Source organism: Balaenoptera borealis, assembly GCF_965194805.1.
Source record: "Balaenoptera borealis genome assembly, chromosome: 12".
Classification (NCBI taxonomy): domain Eukaryota; kingdom Metazoa; phylum Chordata; class Mammalia; order Artiodactyla; family Balaenopteridae; genus Balaenoptera; species Balaenoptera borealis.
In genome coordinates this window covers 59,270,376-59,294,684 of record NC_138869.1, presented here as the reverse complement: position 1 = coordinate 59,294,684, position 24,309 = coordinate 59,270,376, and the positions used below count along the sequence as shown (strand labels likewise).

The following is a 24,309-nucleotide window of genomic DNA, read 5'->3' as shown; positions in this document are numbered from 1 at the left end:
CCTGCTAGGAAATCGCAACATTTCAATTTAACCCTCTCCCGTATCATGAAAAGTGATTGTTCCAATTCTCATTTTTACAAATGAGAAAATGGGCTTAGATAAGTCGTGCTGAACTGCTCAGAGTTACAGCGCTAGGTAAGCGCCCGAGCTAGATGCAGGCCCTGATCAGCCTGGCTCCAAGGCCTGTGCATTTTTCCAAGAATCCACAGAGTGTGATTTACTTTGATCACAGTCACACACAATCCCCTCTTAGCCACCTATGACAGCCTGACGGGTTTATTTTCGAAGGCTTAACCCAGTAATTATGTAGGGAAGGAAGCCCATTCTCTAGTTATAAAGAGGAGCTGGTGAAAAGAGGTCATCCAGCTGTGAAATGGGGATTCAGAGCTTGTTTTCTTGGTTTGTTCCTGCTCAATTGTGTGTGCACCGATGTTTATTACGGTGTTTTAAGTATCTTCATTGGGCTACAATAACATGGATTTTTTTTTTTTTTCCTCCCTCTCTCTCTCTTTCAGGTATGGAAAAATCGTATCCACAAAGGCAATCCTTGACAAAAACACAAATCAATGCAAAGGTACGTGTCAGGTCCTTGATACCTGAGCTTGCACCTGTGTGTTCCACTGATGGCTCCTCCTAGGCGAGGCCCAGGCACCAGCTGCACAACGATCCCAATGTACAGTATACGGCAACCTTTTTAAGCATGCCGAGGCTTGGATGAGTTGTATTTCTAGTAACATTGCTCATTAATTTTTTTTGCATTAACAAACAAAATGAAAATCACAAATCAGAACAAGTATCAAATTGCTTCAGCATAAGACTAAATTACCTCTTAACAACTTTGGGTTGTCTGATTTGAATGATATCATCAGTGATGCAAATTGATTTCCTATATAAAAATGAGGAACTCTGGGGAAAACTTTCCCATGCAAAACACGTTTTCATTTGTCTGTTGTTTAAATCTTTAGCTACATTGGTTGACTAGGAATGAATTTACTGATGGGCCCATTGTGTCTCAGTTTCAGCTATAAGCATCTCACAGGATCTCAGAATTTGTATCTTATCAAGGCTTCTTTTTTTTTTCCTGGAAATATTTCTGAAGTTATTTGACTATATCTGTGGCTCATGTTTTTTTCATGTCTGGGAATCCAGTACTCTTTTAAGGGCTGCATTCATTTATTTGTGAAATCTATATGGGCTCTCTTGCATGACTGAGTTCATACTGGAAAATTGAAATGCTTTTTGTAACATGTGTTATTTGTTGTTTCTCTAATCCAGTCATTTTTATAATACCAACATCAAGAAATATGGTAGAGCCAAGATCATTCTAAACACTGCCCCTATTTCACGTACAAATATAATGTGTACACGTTTTCGGAACATTTATACACTGAGAGTATATCCTGGCTTAATTGGGTAATGGTCAGATTCAATTCAGCAATTAAAGAAAAAAGCAACATTCCTTGTGTCCTATAAACTCACAAATGCCCCAGGTGTTTAGCTACTACAAGACAAAAATTAATAAGACATCATTTCTATCATCTAATAGTTCAATTTCTAGTTGAAAAGGAAACCACCAAGAAAACCAAGAAACTAATCTTAATATATGTGTTAGGATCAGTATATCAGCCTAATATATGTGAGAGTGTAAGAGTGATGTCTATAATACAGGGATCCACAAAATACTATGGGAGGAGAATATGGAGATTCCCTTTTGGGGAATGAAGTTTGTAAAGGCAAGGCAGAATGGATGGGCTTGGGAAAGGTTGGTGTTCAGGAGAAAGAATTTCAGAATGTAATTGAGCAGACCCATATAACTAGAATAGAAAAAATGCCCAGGTAAGAATATCGGTAGAAAGAAGGAAGGGGCCAAGATTTTGGAGGCATTTATAAAGTTATCCTGGATATTTTGAACTTAATTCTGTACACAACCCTTATATGTTTTTTTGAGCAGAAACGATATGATTCTACCTGTGTTTTAGAAAAGTTATTTTGCCAAAGTGGGTGAAACTGAGTTACAAGGAGGAAGAAACTGGAGGCAGAAAAAAAGCAATGCACGTTTGAAATCCATAGATCAAAAGGAAAATGAGGAAAGTCCCTCAGGCACTGTTAGAAAAATGGAAAGGGGATCACGTGAGTTTTCAAAGGTAGAATTAGATATTTTCTATAAAGGGGAAAGGGCGCGGGCAATGAAACCCACATCAACATGGTGTCATTGTTGGGGAAGAGGGCTGTGTCATTGACTGAAGTCGGAAGTCCAGAAGTAGTAGTAGTGGGTTTTGGAGAGAGGTGGTGAGTTATGTATCGGACATCCTGAGCTAGAGGGCCTGGTGTAGCATCCCTGTGGGCGAGGTCAAGGCAGAGCTACAAGAAAGCTCAGAGCTATGATGATGACCATAACCAAGGGAGCAGATAATAACACTAAGGATAACTTGTAGGGGAGGTGGTGGAGTGGGGTCCATTAGGGTAGGCAGCTGAAAACTGAACCTTGGAGGACATATACGAACAACATTGGGCCATGACTGTGAGGTATTCTTCACTCTCAGCCCGTGGGAAGCATGTGGTGTGTGAGAAGCTTTAGACTATTAATTTTATCACTTCCAGACACGCCTGACCGATTCCCAAAGTTTGGGGTAAAAATATCTACAGGAGCAACCAGAGACAATTGAGGCACCCTACTCAGGCAGTCAGTAATATTGATTGAACCCCAGTCACAAAGGCAGATGCTTCACAGACAAGCAAGCCCTGTGAACCTCAGTGGATCCCATGACCTTCCTGATCCTTGGAGTGGTCCATATGGAAGGACCCTCCACTAGGCAAAGGTTTGCTTGGGAATGCAAGTATCTCTTGTCACTGTACAACACTGGTGAAACCAAAAGGGTCCATTGCTAACCTGGAAAAGCTGTACTCTTAGACTATAATCATAAGGTTTGAAGAGGAAGGGGATGTAGCTGAAACGGATTGTCAGAGTTTCCATAAGCAATTATCTCTTAACAGTGGGGTGCTGATCTGAACAGATGTGATGGGTATACTTACCTCAACTCCTAACACTCCTGTCCACATCTTCTTGTAACTGCTTATTTAATTTCCTCTCTCTCTCCAAAGAAACCTTTAGACTCAGTGAAGACAGGACCTGTGTAATCCAGAATATGTATCTTCAGAGAAGGGAGTTGCAGGGGAATGCTTGACTGTCTATTGGAAATACTCGAAGAAAATATTAGAGCATATCTCTGTTTTGATGTCAAGTTTCTGTGTGTTTTATGTGTGTGTTTTATAATGTACCTGTTGGTATAGTTTTATAAATGCTCATGTTTTAAATACATAAATGTATAAATATTGAGTTTGCTGCTCTAAGATATTTTTATTCATAATAATATGGATGTAAAGAGTAGTTTGGAGACTACTGGTCTCAAACATAATAAGCACTGATAAATTTGGAAGGAGAAAGTGGAGGGAGGGAAGGAGGGAAGAAAGATAAGGAGAAATAAAGGGAGGGAGGGAGGGACCACAGAACTCCCTTGGGACATCATTGAAGGAAGGGCAGTTAAGGATGATTTTATGGGAGGGCAGAGGGCTGTTAGACCTTTTGCCTTGAGGCTCATGTCAAAGAGGCAGGTGATCACATGGTCATTTCACACTAATAGAAGCCTCCAGTGGCATTTTCTGGCCTCAGCGTTTGGAGCCTGTGGATGGCAGTGGTGACTGAATCAAATCTTTCACCAAGCACGTGGCGCGGGTACCCTAAAAGTAAGCCCTCGTGGTCAGAGAGGTACTACTGCCACTTCCATGTCTGGGGAAAAATACTACTTTAATGATACTTTAAGTCCTATTTAGAGTATTATTATTATTATTATTTTCTTCAGAAAAACGGCCCCTGAAATAGTTACAGGTAGAAACTCCATACAATTGGGAAGAGAGAGCAATTCCATTTATGGAAACTTGTTTATAGTCATTGATGAGTGTGTGAGCAAGTTGCCGAGGTTGGAAAGGTCACTGTGAATTCAAGGAGCTGATGGGACCAGGCACCAGAGCAGCATTGAAGTATTGATTTAAACAGCCAAGAATTGGAGCAGGAGTAGTATTGGAAAAATGGACTGATGCAGAAGGTATTTGTGGGGAAATAGGAGGAATGATACCAGGAGTCTGTAGACCATGGTGAAAATGAAGGTGCATTGGTTATAAAATGTTGTGAAGTGAGATTTACATTGGAGATTTTAGGTAGGAGGGAAGCCATATGGAGTTAGGAGCAAGGAGGACTCCCCACTTACACGTCCAGTGGGAGAAGGGATGGTAGGGGGAAAAACACACTTGGGAGGGCTACAAAGGCCCAGTGTCCCCAGGATAAATCAGTTAATGATTGGAAACATGCAAATGGAAGCAACTTGCAGTGATAGTTTATATCCACTCAGGATGCAAACGTAACATGTGGGCCTTCCACGGCTGGTTACTGTGAAACTAATTCACCGCTTCTTCATTAGGACCATGCTAATTTGGTAGAGCCTTTTAAAAGTCAATATGGGGTCCTGTACGAACTCTCCCGCCCCCTCCGGGGAAAACGCTTGCCGGGGTTTGTGTGTTTTCATGTCTGGTGTGGCTGGAGGTAACAAGATGCAGTTTCTTGGAGGAAATCGGAGGAAACTGAGGTTGGCAGATGACCAGAGGAATGCTTGCTACCCACATAGCCTTCTGTTTTACTTGCAGCAGCCGCCTTCTGGAAACATATCTTTGATAGAATTTGAAAACTTGGCTATCGATAGAGTTAAATTGCTAAAAGCAATTAAGAATCTTGGTGTGAGCTATGTGAAAGGAACCGAGCAGTACCAGAGTAAGCTGGAGGCTGAGCTTCGGAAGCTTAAGTTTTCCTACAGAGAAAACTTGGAAGATGAATATGAACCCCGAAGAAGAGATCACGTTTCTCACTTTATTTTACACCTTGCTTACTGCCAATCTGAAGAGCTTAGGCGCCGGTTCATTCAACAAGAAATGAATCTCCTTCTATTTCAATTCAGTATTTTACCCAAGGACAAAATTCAGTTTCTTAAAGGATAGCCATTTGCAGTTTGAGGCTATAAGTGTTGAAGAGAAGACTCTCCGAGAACAGGATATTATGGCTTCATCACACAGTTTAGGTGGGGTTCAGTTGGAGTCAGTTTTTAAGAGCCCTTTTGCTGATGCTCTGGATTTGTTCCGAGGAAGGAAAGTCTATTTGGAAAATGGCTTTGCTTATGTACAACTCAAGGACATTGTGGCAATCATCCTGAATGAATTTAGAACCAAACTGTCCAAGGTTTTGGCTTTAACAGCCAGGTCCTTGCCTGCTGTGCAGTCGGATGAGAGACTCCAGCCTCTGCTCAACCACCTCAGTCATTCGTACACTGGTCAAGACTACAGTACACAGGCAAATGTTGGGAAGGTTTCTTTAGATCAGATCGATTCGCTTTCTACCAAATCCTTCCCACCTTGCATAGATCAGCTACATAAAGCCCTGCGGGAAAATCACCATCTTCGTCATGGGGGCCGCATGCAGTACGGCCTCTTCCTGAAGGACATTGGCCTAACCTTGGAACAGGCATGGCAGTTCTGGAAGCAGACATTTATCAGAGGAAAGATGGATCTAGATAAGTTTGATAAAGGCTACTCTTACAATATCCGTCATAGCTTTGGAAAGGAAGGCAAGAGGACAGACTACACACTTTACAGTTGCCTGAAGATTATCCTAACCAATCCACCAAGCCAAGGGGATTATCATGGGTGCCCTTTCTGGCACAGCGATCCTGAACTGCTGAGGCAGAAGCTGCAAGCGTACAAGATCCCTCCCTCAGGGATCAACCAGATTTTGGATTTAGTAAAAGGGACACATTACCAGGTAGCCTCTCAGAAGTTCTTCAAGATGACACATAATGTAGATGATTGTGGCTTTTCTTTGAGTCATCCAAACCAGTTCTTTTTTGAGAGCCAGTGGATCCTCAGTGGAGGTAAAGACATCAAGAAGGAATCCATCCAACCAGAAATGCCCCAACGCAAACCGAGTGTCCAGAGAAGCAAGGATGCGTCATCTGCTCTGGCCTCACTCAACTCCTCTCTGGAAATAGATCTGGAGGGACTAGAGGAGTTGCTTCAGTGAACGATTCCTGGGCAGTTGGTAGCCTGTCTTCCTCACTAGCTTTTATTTCCTACTTTACGATTTTATCTTTTTCTTTTTTGCCTGCCTTCTCCCTCCACCCAACCCCTCTTCATGCATCCACACATGCATGAGCTTCTCGGGAAGGCAGCCTTGCAGGTAAAAACAAAGACCTCCGGTATATTTTGCTTTGACAAAAGAGAAGAGGAAGAATTTCTTTTGAAATCTAACTCTTGAATGGTGTGATTTAAGCCCCGTTTTAGGAGATAAAACAGCTTTCTGGACTGCTTACAGTCCCCTAGAAACAGTACGACTAAGAACAGCTTTTATTTTAACACTTATCACTGTAATGTTGACCCAGGACTTTTCTGGACCATTTTTGTTAATAAATATCAAAATGTAAAAAAAGAAAAAAAGTCAATATGAAAAGAGCAATCGGGAATGTACTATGATGCTACTAATTCTACTGAGAGATTTTATTTAGACATATTTTTAAAGTGTTTTATATGCTCACGCTTAGCATCACTTTATTCTCTATATGGGTACCACTGTTATACAGCCATTACCATGATATTCGAGAGGACTAAACTACGACAAACCATGGAATTGTTTATTAGAGGAAGTTCAGTGAGTCTGGAAGAATATAAAATTATGTGTACCATAAACATGGAGCTATGGAAATATTTGAAAGTCAGTAGTGCTCATGGTTATGTCTGTGGGTGGCCAGGATGCTTGGTGCAAACACTGCCTTTCCACTTCATAGATGTGTGACCTGTGGTCAATCCCTTAACGTTGCTGGGTGCCTCAGTTTCCCCATCTATAAAATGATAATAATAATAGGGCCTGACTTGATAATTAAATGAGTTAATACATAGGTAATGCTCAACAATACCTCGTGCTGACTGTATAAAATGGCAATATTAAGCAGAGAAAATCTTTGTGTTAAGGTGATAGATTATTATTAACTTTACATTTCTCCAAACTTGTTATATTGTCTTTTCTAGAAAAAAAAAAAAAAAAAGGCAAAAACAGCTCTTGGAAAAACTAAAGTGGTTTCAATTATATTTATATTTTGGTTGTTCTTTCTGTTAAACCTTAGTAGCACCTGCCTATGTTTCTTTGTTTTTGTAAATTAATGTTAGCTGAAAATAGCAATGAATTAAGAGAGAATGTTACCCTTTGCTTCTTTAACGAAAAGGTAGAAGAGAGTTCTTCTTGACCATTGCTTTCTTAAGGAGGGAAATGGAAAGGGTGTCTGAGGTGGCTTTTTTAAACAAAATCACTAAGGGCATTGAGCCTGTCATTAAAGAATGAAAATTGGATTCGGTCTTCTTGGAGACACTTGCTTTTGAATCATTTGCAGTGTGGCCTCTGGACTAAGGCTATGCAATTAAAACCAAATATTATGAAGAGAGGATTTATTGATTTTTTTTTTTTTAAGAGCTCCTGACTTATTTATTTATTTACTTTATTTTTTTGGCTGCGTTGGGTCTTCGTTTCTGTGCGAGGGCTTTCTCTAGTTGCGGCAAGCGGGGGCCACACTTCATCGCGGTGCGTGGGCCTCTCACTATTACGGCCTCTCTTGTTGCGGAGCACAGGCTCCAGACGCGCAGGCTCAGTAGTTTTGGCGCATGGGCTTAGTTGCTCTGCGGCATGTGGGATCTTCCCAGACCAGGGCTGGAACCCGTGTCCCCTGCATTGGCAGGCAGATTCTCAACCACTGCGCCACCAGGGAAGCCCTTGATTTTGTTTTTAAAGACATGATATGAGTTCAGTTTTTCATGAGCTGTTGCAAGTGAGGTATGAGAAAGTACATGCACTAGTCTCCTTAGAGGTGAAAAGAAAAGGCGTCAGAATTAACCCAGCTCTGGACACTTCCTGGGCCTTAGCATCTGAAGGGAAGGCTTTTGTTCCCTCCTGCACCCCACCCCACCCGCAGGCCTCTAAGTCTGTATGGTAGGCAGTCCCGGATAAACACACTCACTCTCTATTCCGGAAGGGGTCGTGGGGAGCTCTTTCAACATAACCTCTCGTTTTCAGGATTGTTCTTTCTTGGGTGGTGGCTGCGGCAGCTTTCATTCTGTATAATATGGCAACATAAAACAAAACAGTCACCAGCAGGCCCAAATGACCAGAAATTGCTGAACAAAGCAGGCCGCAGCTCCAGATGGAGAGTAATGAAAAACAGACCGCAGTTCATTCAGCCACTCAAACACCAGGACCCAGTAAGAGCTATTGTACAAGTCACAGAGATTTGCACTGCTTTGTTTTTGTTGTTTTGTTTTTCCCCATGTGTTTTCCTCCTGGGTCCAGTGTATTTGCTAATTTTAAAAAGTCAGGGGAAATGAAATGAAAGAAGCCATTGAAAACAAGGTGTAAATCTTCGATGAATTGACTTGTCTCTGCCTTTTCCTGCTTTTTAAGTTTGGCTTCCTCTGTACCACCTCCCACCCCTGCCAGCCATTTTTTTCTGACAGGCTATGAGTTTAGAGCAGAGGGAATGAGTAATGGATATTCCATAGAAAGTTTCCATGCTTAACAGCCAAAGGATATAAGAGCCATTAGAGTGTGCCAAGCATACCGACTTCTAAGATCTTGAAATACTCCCTTCTTGCCTTTGTTGTCACAGGCTGCTTGAATTATATTTATGGAAGATTATGTTGCCCTTACCATTTCATTGGACCCCTAAAATCAAAGTTGAAGACAAGGATCCAAAAGTTCTGAGATCATCCATGTAGGGTATCATTAATTCTTTATTAAATGAAACCATAAATTGTTATTCTTCTTTAAGAGAAATAATTCTGCATACTAGATTCATTTTTATAGAGAGGGATAGAACCCACCTAGATTGTTTCATGGAGGGGTGTGAATGAATCCATTTAGCAGTTCTAGATTCATAGCCCTGTTATAAGCTTTTTAAAAGTATTTCTGGGTAACTAAGCAGGAGGCGGTACACTTGGACAAATTTGGAATTAATCCATTTTATTTATTATTTAATTTTCTCCTTTAGTCACTAACTGGGAGTATTTAAATAGCAAGTGAGGAAAGTGTGGATTTCTGTATTAAATCCCATGAACCTGGAGGGAGGGATGGATACTCTATTTTTTTTTTTTTTTTTTAGAAACTCTTTTTTTCTTTTTTTAATTTATTTTTATTTATTTATTTATTTATTTATTTATTTTTGGCTGTGTTGGGTCTTTGTTTCTGTACGAGGGCTTTCTCCAGTTGTGGCAAGTGGGGGCCACTCCTCATCGCGGCACGCGGGCCTCTCACCATCGCGGCCTCTCCCGTTGCGGAGCACAGGCTCCAGACGTGCAGGCTCAGTAGTTGTGGCTCACGGGCCCAGTTGCTCCGCGGCACGTGGGATTTTCCCAGACCAGGGCTCGAACCCGTGTCCCCTGCATTGGCAGGCAGATTCTCAACCACTGTGCCACCAGGGAAGCCCGGTACTCTATTTTGTCATATTTTTCTGTAGTCTTTGCAGGGTATGCAGTAGCCCCTAGCTACAGACCAATCCTAGTAAATGACACTGACGTGCCCCCGGGCAGAACGTGTGTGTAAGTAGAACCATTTGGTTTCCAGAAAATAGCATACCTACCCGGGCCTAGTCCACAAGGAAACTAAGCAAGTAAAGGAAGAAACTAAACACCATGAAAAGCCTCTTTTCAATACCTGTTATTTCCCCAAATCAGTGAAAACTAAAATAAATATTCTGTGAAATTTATGAGTCTGAGGAATTACATTTTGAGAGGAATAGGCTCCTCCCCCGGCTGGGCTCACAGCCTCTAGAGCAAGGAGCCCAAGAGGCAACGAGACTTGAAAAACACATTTATTTAATTTTCAAATACTGGAATTACGTTACCAAAAAAAAAAAAAAGATGAAAACAGTTCTGTTTAGACAACTAAATTTCCCATTTCCCTTTGCGGTATGAAGTGTGTGATTTTTTCCCTGAACTTCTTTTGTGAATTTTTCTCTAATCTGGTACAGTATTAATTTTGCAACTAGGCACAGGTGATCAATATATAAACATATATTTGCTTCCTTTGGTATTGATACTGAGTTTTGTTTTCATTTCAGAAACAGTTTGTGTAGGAAGTTTGATAACTTCAGTCAGAATTGTCCTGTAGGTACCTTTTACATGAAAGTTTCATCCTGGGCCTCTTTTGAGAAAACTCCAGTGTTTATAGTCTTATAGCCAGAGTTAGGAAAGAACACTTAACTTTGAAGGTAAATGGTCGCCATGTGTTGTCTCCAACTCAGCCATACAACTTCAGCTAAAGACACTTCTCCTGTCAAAGATAATCCTTTCGAAACTGTTTTTCTCAGTTCAGTGTATTCAGTATTTTAGAGGGTTCTTTTATGAAGATGATGATGATGATGTGATGGTGCTGAGTTAACTTTGAGAAGACTTTGAGATAAATGTAAAACAAAATATCTACTCATGTTCTGGGAGTCATTCAACTGCACATTTTTCTTCAAGAGTGTCTTATAGCTCTATATTTACTCAGTATTTGCTTGTAATCACTGTGAATATACACATTAGGCAAAAGTAAAGCTCTCCACCAACATTAAATTTAACAGGTAACAGTGCTTTTTTTCTTTAAGGTTTTTTGTTTTTTTTTTTTTGATGTGGACCATTTTTAAAGTCTTTATTGAATTTGTTACAATATTGCTTTTGTTTTATGTTTTAGTCTTTTGAACACGATGCATGTGGGCTCTTAGCTCCCCGACCAGGGATTGAACCTGCACCCCCTGCATTGGAAGGTGAAGTCTTAACCACTGGACTGCCAGGGAAGTCCCAACATTGCTGTTTTAAAGCATAAATGTATATTTGACATCACTTAATACTATAACCTATGTCCCTATCTCTTTTGCATGTGAAGAGATTATTTTATTGGAAAAAAATATAAATAATTTGTGTGGAGTTTAAAATGGTTTAAAAATAAAATGGTAGCCTAAATGTGAAAAGAATTTGAAAAAGAGGGGACTTCCCTGGCAGTCCAGTGGTTAAGACTTTGCCTTCCAATGCAGGGGGTGCGGGTTTGATCCCTGGTCAGGGAACTAAGATCCCACATGCCTCGTGGCCAAAAAAACCAAAACATAGAACAGAAGAAATGTTGTAACAAATTCAATAAAGACTTTAAAAATGGTCCACATCCCAAAAAATCTAAAGAAAAAGAATTTGAAAAAGAATAGATACATGTATATGTATAACTGAATCACCTTGCTGTACACCTGAAACTAACACAGCATTGTTAATCAACTATACTCCAATATAAAATAAAAATTAAAAAATAAAATGGTAGAGTTATATTGCTCTCTGCCATAATCTGAATGTGACTTTTGCTAACCCATGTCTTCTAACTTCACAGAAATCCTTTTGTCCAGACATCCTGTTTGTTCTCCTCCTCCTGTCCTTCAATTCCCTATGTTTAGAGTTTGTTAAAATATATATAAAATGCTCACTCTTCTTACCTCTGCTAGTCTGTTAATGATTTCTTCCAGAATTCACCTTCCCAAGAAGTCCTCGGTAGACTCTCCTCATCCTATTTACACACTTTACACCACCACCTCCTCTGAGCGTCATCTGGGAGCAAAGATCTTACACCCCCTTATCTCTTGGGCTTTTGTGATTAGTGTGTGTCTTCGTCTAGATGATAAACTCCTCAGGCTTCTCATGGACCTTATTTTCTACTGCCAGAGTGTTGAGGAAGCAGGACGGTTCAGAGGGGTCTTAGATTCCAGGGGCTTTATCTTTCTCTCTGGGAGCCTTTGATGTCACATCAGTAGAAAGAACAAACATGGGTGGGTATATGTTCCAAAGGCCTGTAAAACCACCGAGGGTACCAGAGACATAGCATACATACATTTCCCAGTTATTCTTTAAAGGTAAGCACTTATAACTGAGAATATTTATTAGTGTGTAATTATCCCTTTGACTTGTTTGAAGTTATCTATCTTCATTCATCAATGATTTCATAAATATATGGGAAATCCAATATAGCAATATTTCTTTTAAATAATATATGAACTGTAATGACATAGAATGGATAAATATGATATGTGTGTGTCCGGTTTACTAAAATTCATGTAAACTTGCAATACCATGTAAATACATGTCCTTTCAAATATAGGACTTCAAAAAAATATAGATTTTTACCCCCTAGATAACCCTCTTAGTCCTTCAAGGAGTTTTCAGATGAAGTCTACACTGAGACAATTTCTAAGTAATAATCTTAGTTTTCTTGGACAAGTTACATAATGTCTCTAAACATCTGTTTCCTTAACTGTCAAATGAGGTTATTTATACATACAATGAAAAAAGTATTTTCAAAATTACACGGAACCCTGTTTGTAATGTGTCTGGCACGTCTGTCTGGTAAATTTTTCTGTGGTCTTACACTTGGATTTCTTCTTGTAGGAACCATCTTGTCTAGAGCACCATTATATCTTACACAATTTAATACAGTTATGAGTACTTTTGAAGTGTTCAAGGAATGTGTATTTCATGAATTGACATGTGTTTATTGAGACTGGCTTTTTTTTTATTTAATTTTATTTATTTACTTATTTAATTGAAGTATAGTTGATTTACATTGCTGTATTAATTTCTGCTGTACAGCAAAATGACTCAGTTATACACATATATACATTCTTTTTTATATTCTTTTCCATTATGGTTTATCCTAGGATATTGAATTTAGTTTCCTATGCTATACAGTAGGACCTTGTTGTTTATTCATGAGACTGGCTTTGTTAATAGCAAAAAGTATTTAAAGGACTTTTTTTCATACGTTTTTGTGTTGGCTATACGATAGCCCTCAGGATTTTTCAAGGCCTATAAACTTGATGTCTTTGAAGAAAAGTGCATTCCATCACAGTGGCAGGTGGTGGAATTCATTCTGAGTTGGGTAGGTTCTGAAAGAAAAAAAAAAGCGCTCCTTTGTTCACCCTTTGTCATGATGTTCACTCCATAACATTGTTTTACAAGTTCAAAGGTAAAAGGAAAAAAAGCCTAAAGATTCTTGCTTCCTTAGCTTTGAAACCATAGTAAAAGCATATTTTGTTTAAGAGATAGTGAAAAGTCATATGATTTGATGCTTGTTCTTATTGACTTATTGGTTATTCATGCTGCTCTTAAAATAGCTATTTTTCCTTTCCTTTAGTTAAGAAATGAGAACTCTGGAGTATGAAAGAGAAAAACTCATGCACATGACAAAAAAAAAAAAACCCAAACTATAAAAACCAAAATTGAATTTGAAGGATGACTGTATCATTTGTTATGATTGTAAGTGGCTGTAAGTGGGCTCACGTGTCTCTTCATCCATGAAATATTAGTGATATAAGGTCTCTATTTCATATGATCATTTTAAAAACCAGCTTGCTTTCCCCATTGTGTTGTGAAATAAGAGAAAATAGCAAGGTTCACATTTAATTTGTACTACTTCTCTTAAAAGGTCAGTTTATTTTAATTACTAGGCATCTGAATAGACCTATTGGTCATTAAGCTGACATCAGCCCTGAGTTGGAAGAAACCTGTATTCCTGCAGCATCTTTGGGACACCTTCTCTGTGCCGCTTTTAAAGATATAGTTTCTCTCAAGAAGAGATAATAAAATGCTTAAGCTGCAGATATAACAGCTTTTCACATCCCTGGGGCTTGTCCACTCTGGGAAAAGCGGGAGCTGAAACAAAAGATTTTAGGGAAGCAACTGCTCAGAAACACACTAGGCTTTGGGCTTAAAGGTGATGTGAAAAATAACCATGTTTGAGATTGTACTAAATGAAACCAAGCGGCAAAATTCCATGAGACATAGACTACAAGACATTGGAGTTTATGTCTTTGGAGTACTTTTATTATAATAGATAATTAAAGTGAAAATTGTAGCTTTTTATTGAAGAGTGAAAGAAATTTTTTTTTTAAAAAAGAGAATTATGTGAGGTAGAATTTAGAAGCTCATTAAAAAAATACTGTTAAAAAACTGTGATTAAAGAGTTTCTCAAAGGTTCTCATGAGATAGTTTTGAGTAACAAGGGGTTAAAAATCAGAAAATCTCTAATTTCATATATACAATATAAAGAAATTATGGCTAATACTCTATTTTTCATAGAGAAGCAGGTGATGAAATTGAGAATAATTTGAGTAGGGGAAAACTTAAAATTTTGTTTTTTAAATAAAAAGTGCATGTGTTTAAGGTGGACAGCATGGTGATTTGATACACATGTACGCAGTGAAATGATTACTGTAGTCAAGCTAATTAACATGTTACCTCACAGAATTACCATTTGTGTGTGTGTGTGTATGTGTGTGTGTGTGTGTGTGTGTGTGTGTGTGTGATGAGGGTGCCTGAAATCCACTCTCTTAGCACATTTCCTGGATTCAGTTCTGCAATATTAACTATACTCACCATGCTGCCCATTAGATCTCTAGACATGGTCAACCTACGTAGCAGCAATTTTGTACCCTTAGACCAGCATCTCCCCATTTCCCCCACCTTTCTACTCTCTGCTCCTGTATATTTGATTTTTTAAGTTCCACATATAAGTGATATCATGCAGTATTTGTCTTTCTGTGTCCTACTTATTTCATTTAGCAAAATGTTCTCCAGATTCATCTATGTTGTTGCAAATGGCAGGATCTCCTTTTTTAAGGCTGAGTATTATTCCATTGTATATATATGTACATATATATACCACATTTTCCTTATTCATTTGTTGACAGACACTTAGGTTGTTTACATGTCTTGGCTATTGTGAATAATACTGCAATGAACAAGGGGGTGCAGGTAACTCTTTGAGGTACTGATTTCTTTTCCTTCAGATAAATACCCAGAAGAGGTATTGCTGAATCGTATGGTAGTTATATTTTTAGGTTTTTGAGAAACCCTCATACTGTTTTCCCACAGTGGCTGCACCAATTTGCATTCCCACCAGCAGTGCACTAGGGATCCCTTTTTTCTACATCCTTGCCAACATTTCATATCTTTTTGTTAATAGTTGTCCTAACAGGTATGAGGTGATACCTCATTGTGGTTTTGGTTTGCATTTCCCTGATGATTAGTGATGTTGAGCATCTTTTCATTATCTTTGGCCATTTGTGTATCTTCTTTGGGAAAATATTTATTCATATCCTTTGGTCCTTCACCCATTTGTTAATAGGGTTGTTTTTGTTTGTTTGTTTGCTATTGAGTTGTATGAGTCCCTTATATAATTGGGATATTAACCAACTTTATCAGATATATGGTTTGCAAATATTTTCTGCCAATTAAAGGAAAACTTAACAAACCAAAGATTCCCATATGAAAAGTGGAATTTCCTTCAATGTTACTCAATTTTAACCATTGTTTTAAACCAAATGAGAATAACTACAATTGAAATATGTATGTACACATATAACTTTTATATGTATTCATATATTTATTTATATATTTATTATACATATTATGATATGTGTATGTTAGAGTGTGTGTGTGTGTGTGTGTGTGGTGTGTGTGTAAGACAGGGAAAAATATTTATGAGACACTTGTATCCTAAGAGAGTTTTAAAAATCATTCTATAAAGATTTACATCAAAGTTTGTTGTAGTTTAGTAAAACAAAATTTTCTTAAAAGAAGCTTGAAGCGAAATCCTCACCATTCTTTGTAACTAAGCATCTGCTGTGTTACGTAAACCAAAGAAGTCCAGGGGAAGTTGTTATGCCTTAGATAGTGATCAGGTGCTTTGCGATTTTCTTCTATTGTGAGAAGATAATATAAGACAAGTAATAAGGTATTAACATTGCTTATACAATGATCAAAAATCTTGATCAAGCATTGATACAATGTGTATATGTTAGGGTTAGGGTGAAATCTGTGTAAAAATTTAACATTTCTACTTGCACCATTGTATTTCCACCTATTATGTCCTATTAACATGGACTGTTAATACAAATAACACATCCTATTATGTTGTCCAAGTCAGCCTATCTTTCCTCTCTCTATGTCTTTTTAAAGTTACTAGTCTGGAGCCAGTCCTTTGGCTCTGCTTCTTGTTAGGGAAATTATTTTTAAAAATTATATGAAGTATAACTTTCCAGATAAGACAGTTCCAATTTTAAGTGACCTTCTGTGGAAAATCAAAAGCCAGTATTGTCCATGCATGGGTGAAAACATCAGCCATGATGGCAAACTGAAGGGTAGTTGGTCTGTGTGGTGAGGAAGACAGATGGTTTCTCTATGAACCCATGGTCTCTTGTAGTGCCAAGGGCTATCAGACCTATCAGCATTCACCAACATTTTTATCTTGTGTATCCCATCTGAATTCCCTTAAGGGTAGGAAGTAAAGTCTTCAACCTATTTCCCACCAACCAATCAATGAGTAAACCAAATAAAACAGACTAAAAGACTAAGACAGAAAAAAAAAAAGGAAGTGAAAAGTGAATCCCAGTGACAAGGGTCAGGAATGGCGTCTTTGGTTTGTCTGTCCAGGAAAGAAACCCTGCTTTACAGAGTGAGCTGGCGAATGAGTTGACGATGCCCTGTGGGATCATCAGAAGTACGGTAAACAGTGGCTATGGGGCAGGAGATGTATTTGTACTAATATGCTGTGCAGCTCAGCCTTGGTCAAATAGTTGTTCAGCAGCCCGGAGTGTAGAAATCTCTTAGAACATTCCTGTAAGTCATCAACAGGGCAAATCTGTCTAGTGAAGGATTGTGTTTGGCTACAATACTGCTTAAAAGTATTTAGATGTGAATACTTTTTAGTGGTGCCTAAACCACTCTGCTGTTTTCATAAAAGCAGCCCACTTCACTCACTTGTGTACCTGCTTGGCCCCAGAAGGCATGCATGGCTTCAATTTTTAATAGCTTGTTGAGTGGATATCAAGTAACTCAGAGAGTTATTATTATCTCCGTTTTACTGCAGAGGAAATGAACCTGGAGATGGTGGACAACTTGTCGACCACTATTGCCAGCATCCAGTCATAGTCTGTCAAAGCTTTGCTCCCCATTATTTGCAATTCCTCCCTCAAAATAATCCCCATAAGTAAGACTAGCAGGACAGATCCTGGATGGTAGTAATGACAAGCAGACGCAAGCACAGTGCTTTAAGTTTGCGTGAGGCAAACAGTTTGAAAGAAGCATGCCGTTGTGGTTCTCACCCGCCCCCTTGCATCCCATTATAACAGTATTGATGGGGATTATAGCTCTGTTATGTCGCCTAATATAGATGTAAAAGAACCTGCACGTTGTGCCTTGAAAGCATAGTACCTTTTGAAAATATTTTGATCATTTTGTTTCATTTAGAGCTATTTTCTTTTTTTAAATATATTTTGGGAACCATTTTCGGTTCGCTTCAATTTTGCACTTAAGTGATATTGACCAACGTCTAGCCTTTCATCTATGTTGACTTCAATGCGAGTAGCGGTTTAATCAATTTTAAGTGGGGAAATATCACAGAATTATGGATGGTGGTAGGCAGGCACAGTGCTGTTGATAATTTCTTTTACTCTCAGGATTCAGAATGAGGCATGTGCTTCCTTAAAGGGCCCATGTGGTAGAGTTTCATGGCAAACATTCTCTTTCATCTTGTTTAAGTTCTGTTTGGCTGGCCTCCCATGTTTGCTCATGGGGATAAGGTTAAGACCTCTGAAGAGGCCACTCCATCCCAATTACTTACCCAGCCTCTCTTCTTTTCTTTAAATAGCTTGCACTTAGTTGTAGAGAGCGTTTTGGTGTCATTATCTCTTTGATGGATGAACCCAGGGATAAACAACTATTTTCTGTTTGGATTCTAAAGGTACGATCAAGTTTAATCAAAAAGACTATTAATATTTTGAATTTATCCATGAACCAACTCTCGCAGCAAAATACCCAAATGCCTGCTCACGTCAGTCTTTCCTTTTTCAAGCTGGTTTTTCTCCAAAGATTCTTCCCCCATCCACATAGTTTCCTATTGTCTTAAGTTGCCTTCAAGTCTCCACCTCCACCCAGAGGCTGCCTCGTCTTGAGCATCGCCCAGTTTTGTCAACAGCTCTCTTCTGGTACGTGCTTTTAACCTCACTTTAGAATCCCCTGCCCAAATTTGAGTCTGAATTTTTATAATGTTTGGATTGTAACTCTGTTTCTTTCTGGTCTAGTCCTTGAGCGTTACATGTCTCAGGCCTGATGTTCTCCTTCCAGTTGCTGACTTTATAACTAGATCCTACTTACTGGAACTGTTGAGAGAATTATTTTACTTCTCTAACACCATCATCTGCATTTAGTCTGTTTTTGCTGCTGGGATCTTTTGCAGGAAGGGTAGCCCTTTCCTATTTGTAACCAAAATTAAATCATTCTGAGGCAGGGCATGAATGTGTTTTGTGGGGTTTCTTGTCAAGCTGAAGATTGTTATAATAGGCAAACAGGAAGTCCCCATGCACTGGAAACTATAACGTCCTACCTTGGCATGACATCTGTGTTCTTCCATAATAACCAGTCAGCCTGGACATCGCCAGAGTTCCTTGAATTTTTTGGACAATGGGAGAAAAAGGAAAAGCTTTCTCATTTGGATTTAACTCAAGAATTAAAGCATTGCCTGAAGCTCTGTGCTGCCAGTGGTTTTATTCAGGCTTTGTTCTCTGAACAATTTGTAGATAGATGGTTGTGTTCTGAATTCCCAGCCCTCATTAGCTAACTGCACACATGTGGAAACACAGAGGCTGTGACCTTCAGATCCACTCCGGAAATACAAACGTGGCCTCTAAGTTTAGAGAGGAAATGCTTCCTTCTCTCTAGCCAGGAACTGGGACTGATGCTCTGCCCAGGTCACATAGATGTCTGAGCTGTTCCAGCCAGCAGGGAAAAAAATGACCTCCCGGGTAATACGTGCGTCATTACGACTTGACCATGTCCTTGATCCAGTGGACAGTAGCTCACTTAAAACGCGTAGACCTGTAGGATTATTTTAAGTCATAAAACATGGACCCAAACAAAGTGGAAATGACTGATAATTGGTGAAATTATTGATAATTTATCTGTGAAAAGCTAACCAAGAAAAAAAATTAATTTAAAGGGGCCATAGAGATGTCTCATTTTTATCAGCCTTGTTTAAAAGCAAAAGTTGTTTGTTTTATTCTTTGATGGCTACATTTCAAGAATCACTAAACTTTCCAACCCTTTCAGCAAAATAAACTCAGTCTTGTCATTTTTTCCTAAAGATGTAATCTTTGCATTGTATTACTGAAAATTTGGAAATAATCTAAATATGCAAAAACGGAGAATGACTAAACTCTGGTTAAAGCAATGGAGTATTTTACAACCATTTAAAAAGATAATTTTTAAGACTTTGAGGCCACTTGGGAAACTAGCTATAGTATGACATAAAGTGGGAAAAAGAAAAATAGAAAAGTCTCTGTATGCTCTGCTAATAACTAGGTCAAAAGATGATGCATGGTGATTATTGAAGATAGTTTTGCTTGGTAGTTGTAAGTATTGGTTGACATTTATGTCTTCTCTGAATTGTGAATTCTTTGAGGGAGGGATCACATTTTCCTATATCTGCAAAACCAAGACCTAGCATATAATAAGGGCTAATCAGTATTTCTCAGTTAATCCATTAAAAGATAGCCAGGAAAAGCAAATTATAAAATTGTATCTAAAATCTGAATATAATTCTTAAAAATAATACATTCAAAAGGCTAAGAACTTGAAGATATCATGGAGCAGTGATTACAAGTATTCTCTGTATGGTGATATATTGATTTTCAAATCTCCATTATATATATATATATATATATATATATATATATATATATTTTTTTTTTTTTTTTTAATGTGCTATCTAGAAAAAAAAAATGAGTCAACTAGTGTCAGCATAACTTAACAGTATTGAAATGCCACAAGAAGAAAACGTTCATTTATTCGATAATGAGAGAGTTTAAAGATATGCATCTTCATTAAAATTCAGTTATATGTGTACATTTTTGAATCTCTGTCATTTGAATGACATGTCATAAATGATAAACTTCTAACTACTTATCATAGAATACACAGCCTTTCATGGTCTGGACTGTACTCTCTAACACTAGGGTTACTGCACTTTTTGTAAAATGTGAGTCCTGCCAAGCTCTGGGCCTGGGGAGCACTCACATTGTAATTCCCGTGAACAGCCCCACTGGTGTAATGAGCAACTTAGGCGGCCATACTGATGACCCTGGTCAGTTCTTATCTCTTACCATGTATCTAATCATCCCCAACTACTAACACGCCATATGTAAAGGCACTTTGGTGCCTATTCCCTTTGCTTGGAACAATCATTATACCTCGGAACAATCATTATACCTCTTATTTAATAATAAAGTCTTGTACTTATTGAGCACTTACTATGTACAGAAATTATACTGAGTGCTTTATACACATGATGGCAGTGTTTTCCAAATTGTTATAATTATTATCTCTATTTTATAGGTGTGAGAGACAAGGAACTTGCCCACATCTCCACAACCACGAAATAGCAGATGTGGGATGTAAATTCAGGGCTGCTTTGTTCTAAAGCCCAACCACTTAATCTCTCACATCCCTCTCCTGTGCTGCCTGTGCTCTTCCTTGACTTGGGTGACTCAGCTGATAAGAACCAAGTCTTCAAAGCTTTCTTTCTCCCTCCACCCATGCCCGAGCCAACCTAGACACCCTTCCTCTGTCTCCCTTAATAAAGCTCTTTGTTTTTCCAAAAGTCTCCCCAGCACTTAGAAAACTGGATATAATTAGTGATTTTTTTTTTTTTTTGGTACCTCTTACATGGTGGGATTATCATGGGCAAGTATTTTACACTTATTCAGGAAAAAACAAAAAACAAAAAACCAACTGTATCTTGTTCATTTCTTGTTCACTCGTACTTAGCACATGCTTGACACATGAAGTAGTTATCCCAAGAATGGTTGGAAGAATAAGATAATGAATGGCTGAACCACATCTTAGGTTCTTAATACATGGATGTAGCACCAAGAAATCATCATGCATGTGATTTTGGTTGTGATTAGAAACCGGGATAAAATTGTAGCCATTTATCACTCAGCTGCACTAAGCTCAGGGTCTTGTTAAGAACATTTGGACTCAGAGTACTTTTGCAGATTCATTGCGTTCTTTAAACAGTGCTTTAATCATGCCCCTTGCCTGGTTAAAACCTGTCCATGACTTGTTATTTCATTCCCTATCAAGTCTGAATTCCTCAGGATGGCTTTAAAGGGCCTCCTAATATGAATCAACTCACAGTATTTTTCATTCTGTTTCAACATATACCTGTCAGGCTAAGCAGGCCAGTCACTTTCCTCTCCCAACACATCATGTTTATACCACCTTGGGGTCTTTACTCAACTCATCTCCCCTCTCCAGAGTACATCTTTCTGGAATCTTCTTCGATTCTAAACCAGACTTAGATTATTGGTAAATTAAAATTCTACTTACTAGATGGAAGCTTTCCTATCTACTTTAGCTCTTGGTAAAGTCTCTTTTCTACGAATTCTCTTTGCTTCTGTCAGATAATTTACCACTTAATAATATCACTGGCTATTTTCAGCAATGCTTTAGTTATGCCAGCATTGTTGTCCCTGCAAAATTAGTAACAGATACCACGTATTTCTTCTGTTGTTTCAAACTACCATACATGCCATATTTAGTTCCCACTATGGGCTAGAATCTATTTTGCACGCTTTATGAACATTTTATTAGGAAAAGATTTGAGTTTCCCTTTGGTTAATGACAAAGGAGAAAGTCTTTCAATAGACAGAGAGAATTGATTAAAGTCAAAAGTTGGGTTCTAAAAATAAGTTTGACTCTCAAATTTGTGATTTGAGAGGGATTCTAATGATACACTGTTGTATGTGAACAGAAGAGATCATGAAACTAGTTTTGTGCTTGGGTGTCTTGTGTGACTTTAATATTTAGTATGTAACATATGTGGAGAACAGTTTTTACTCTCCTCTGATAGCTGTTGGTGCCTCTGTGAGTTGCTATGTTTGGTCTACTGACCACCCCATGTCAAAAGACCTCAACCCTATATTTAGCCCAATATTTGGCCAATGTCTACTGTTGGTTATAAAGGGAAACCTGGGAAACGAGTTTGAATGGGTAGGCAAAAAATGAAAGAAAGCATGGGCCCTCCTCATAAGACCATCATATATAAAGAATAACACCCTTTTGCCTTTATTTGGGGAATATGCCTCCATCATTTCACTGTTTATAAGAGTAATAACAAAATGGGATTTTCATATTATGACTTAAAAGTTGAGGGGTCCCACTGTGTCTTAGGAAAGAATGAAAACACATGTGTCACAAGACTAACTGAAAACAGAAATTTCATATCTGGTCATATTCAGTCACTTCACTGACACTGTGCCTCCTGAGCTTGGAATTCCTTGGAGAGCAGAAGTTGGAAAGGAAATGGCGAGCTTTTCCAGTAACATTTGGTTTAAATTTACCTGCAATTAAAATTCTTATGTTATGGTACTAATATTTTTCTTTTTTTGGTTTCAGAAACATTAGCAGTTTTAGATACATGTAGCAAAAGCCTCCCTTTTGCTATAATTTCTAACAATTCATTAAGATAATTAAAAATAAAAGGCAAGAGAAAGAAAAAAATGGAAAAGTCTACACCTTCCCTATCTCTCAAGAGATAGTCATTAGAATTTTTTAGCAAGTGGAGGATTGCCCTGTCACTTTACATTATGCTGGATAGTAAATAAATACCTCACATATTTCTAAGTTTGGGATATGAGCATTTGAAAAAAAGTAAGAAAAATAATTAATTCTTTAGCTGCAGAATGGTGATGAGTGCGGAAAGGGGATTTTAATTCACCTGACATTACAGTTAGAATTAAATTATTATCTAGAGACTATAAATATTGCATGATTCCTTCTTAAAGCTGATAATTAAAATTTATAAGACTGTCCATGAGAATTCTTGGAATAAGGAACTTAAATAGTCTTAAAACTTTAAGATTTGATGTCAAGATATAAAAGTAATTGCATTTCTTTACATTTTCCATTTGATATTTGATCCAACTGCTTTATGGTTTCACCAAGACACTGACCCAAAGACTTGAGAATTAACACCAAGGACCTTGCAGGGGAAATAAAAAAGAGAACACACTAAACAAAACAACAGGCGGTGGTGAGGAGAGCTGTAATACTCCCTTGCAGATCCATCTTGGACAAAGGCTGTCTAATATTTCAAATGGTGTGGCATGTGAACCATCCTGCGTGCATGGGCTTTCAACTTTAGCATTTAGAATGCATGTATACGAACAGAAGGGTATTCTGACTATCTTTTCTTTATAATCTCTGCAGCAGTTCCAAACGTCCTTAGCTGGAGGACAGATTTGGAAAGTGCTGCTTTTCTGCTCTCGACACATTTGGGTAACCATTCCAAAGCTGCCAAGGTACCACTTCAGAGGCAACTTGCTATTACTGAAACGGAGCAGGACCCTGTGGTCCATCTCCACAAAGTCCTCCGCCTGCCTTTTGTCTGTAGAAAAATTTTAGCCAAAGAATAAGTTTAATCAGAGAAGTGAGAAAATGCAGAAACAAATGAAAACAATTCAACAAGACTAAATAATAATAGTTTAGTCATTAAGCATAGTCAAGGGCCTTTAGTTCCTCTTCATGGGCTATAGATAACACTATGACCCATATCCTGTGAGCTGTCTTATAGAGACTAAAACTCCCACCAGGTGGAGGAAGTTTAACTACACGATGACCAGACTGTAGCCATGACGTAAACTGCCAATGTTCCAAGAATTGGCCTGAATGAAATGGGAACAAACCGACCCTGGAACTGAAGATTAACAGCACTTAATAAAAATCAAGATGACGCTAGTCAGATCACCACATGACCAATTTCAAGATGAGCGTCAGAGCTGACTGTGCTGTTTCTGCACGTAGCCCCCGCCCTCCGCCTATAAAAGCTCTTGCCCACTGGTTATCAGTGGGGGGAGTTGGCCTTTGGACAGGAATCTGCCCCTCCCCCCAGCCCCCAGTTGCTGGCCTCCAAAATAGATTAAACTTTCCTTTCCACCAACCTTGCCTCTTGAGCAGTGAGCACCTGGACCCACTTTCGCAAACAGATTTTGGCTCCCATCCTGAGGCTGTGATCTCGCGATATCTGGCTCCCGGGGGTGGGTTTTCCGGAGCAGAGTCTCCGCCTTGATGACACGCTGGGAGGGCTGCAAGGAGACTGCT

The 24,309-nt window shown here is 38.6% G+C and overlaps 1 protein-coding gene and 1 pseudogene across 12 annotated transcripts in view; both read left to right on the top strand.

The window, feature by feature from the left end:
- The window catches only part of LOC309608459 (DNA primase large subunit pseudogene), a 255,999-nt pseudogene extending 231,904 nt beyond the window's left edge, over positions 1-24,095 (top strand). The window contains exon 2 of the transcript XR_014249666.1: positions 516-24,095. The product of XR_014249666.1 is annotated as a DNA primase large subunit pseudogene (transcript). The remainder of the gene's footprint in view (positions 1-515) is intronic.
- The window catches only part of RBMS3 (RNA binding motif single stranded interacting protein 3), a gene marked incomplete at its 3' end in the record, with an annotated part of 720,886 nt that overhangs the window by 231,940 nt on the left and 464,637 nt on the right, over positions 1-24,309 (top strand). For all 11 annotated transcript variants that reach the window (XM_082348670.1, XM_082348666.1, XM_082348665.1 and 8 more), the window contains exon 3: positions 516-574. In XM_082348670.1, the coding sequence (XP_082204796.1) occupies positions 516-574 (59 nt within the window). The remainder of the gene's footprint in view (positions 1-515; positions 575-24,309) is intronic.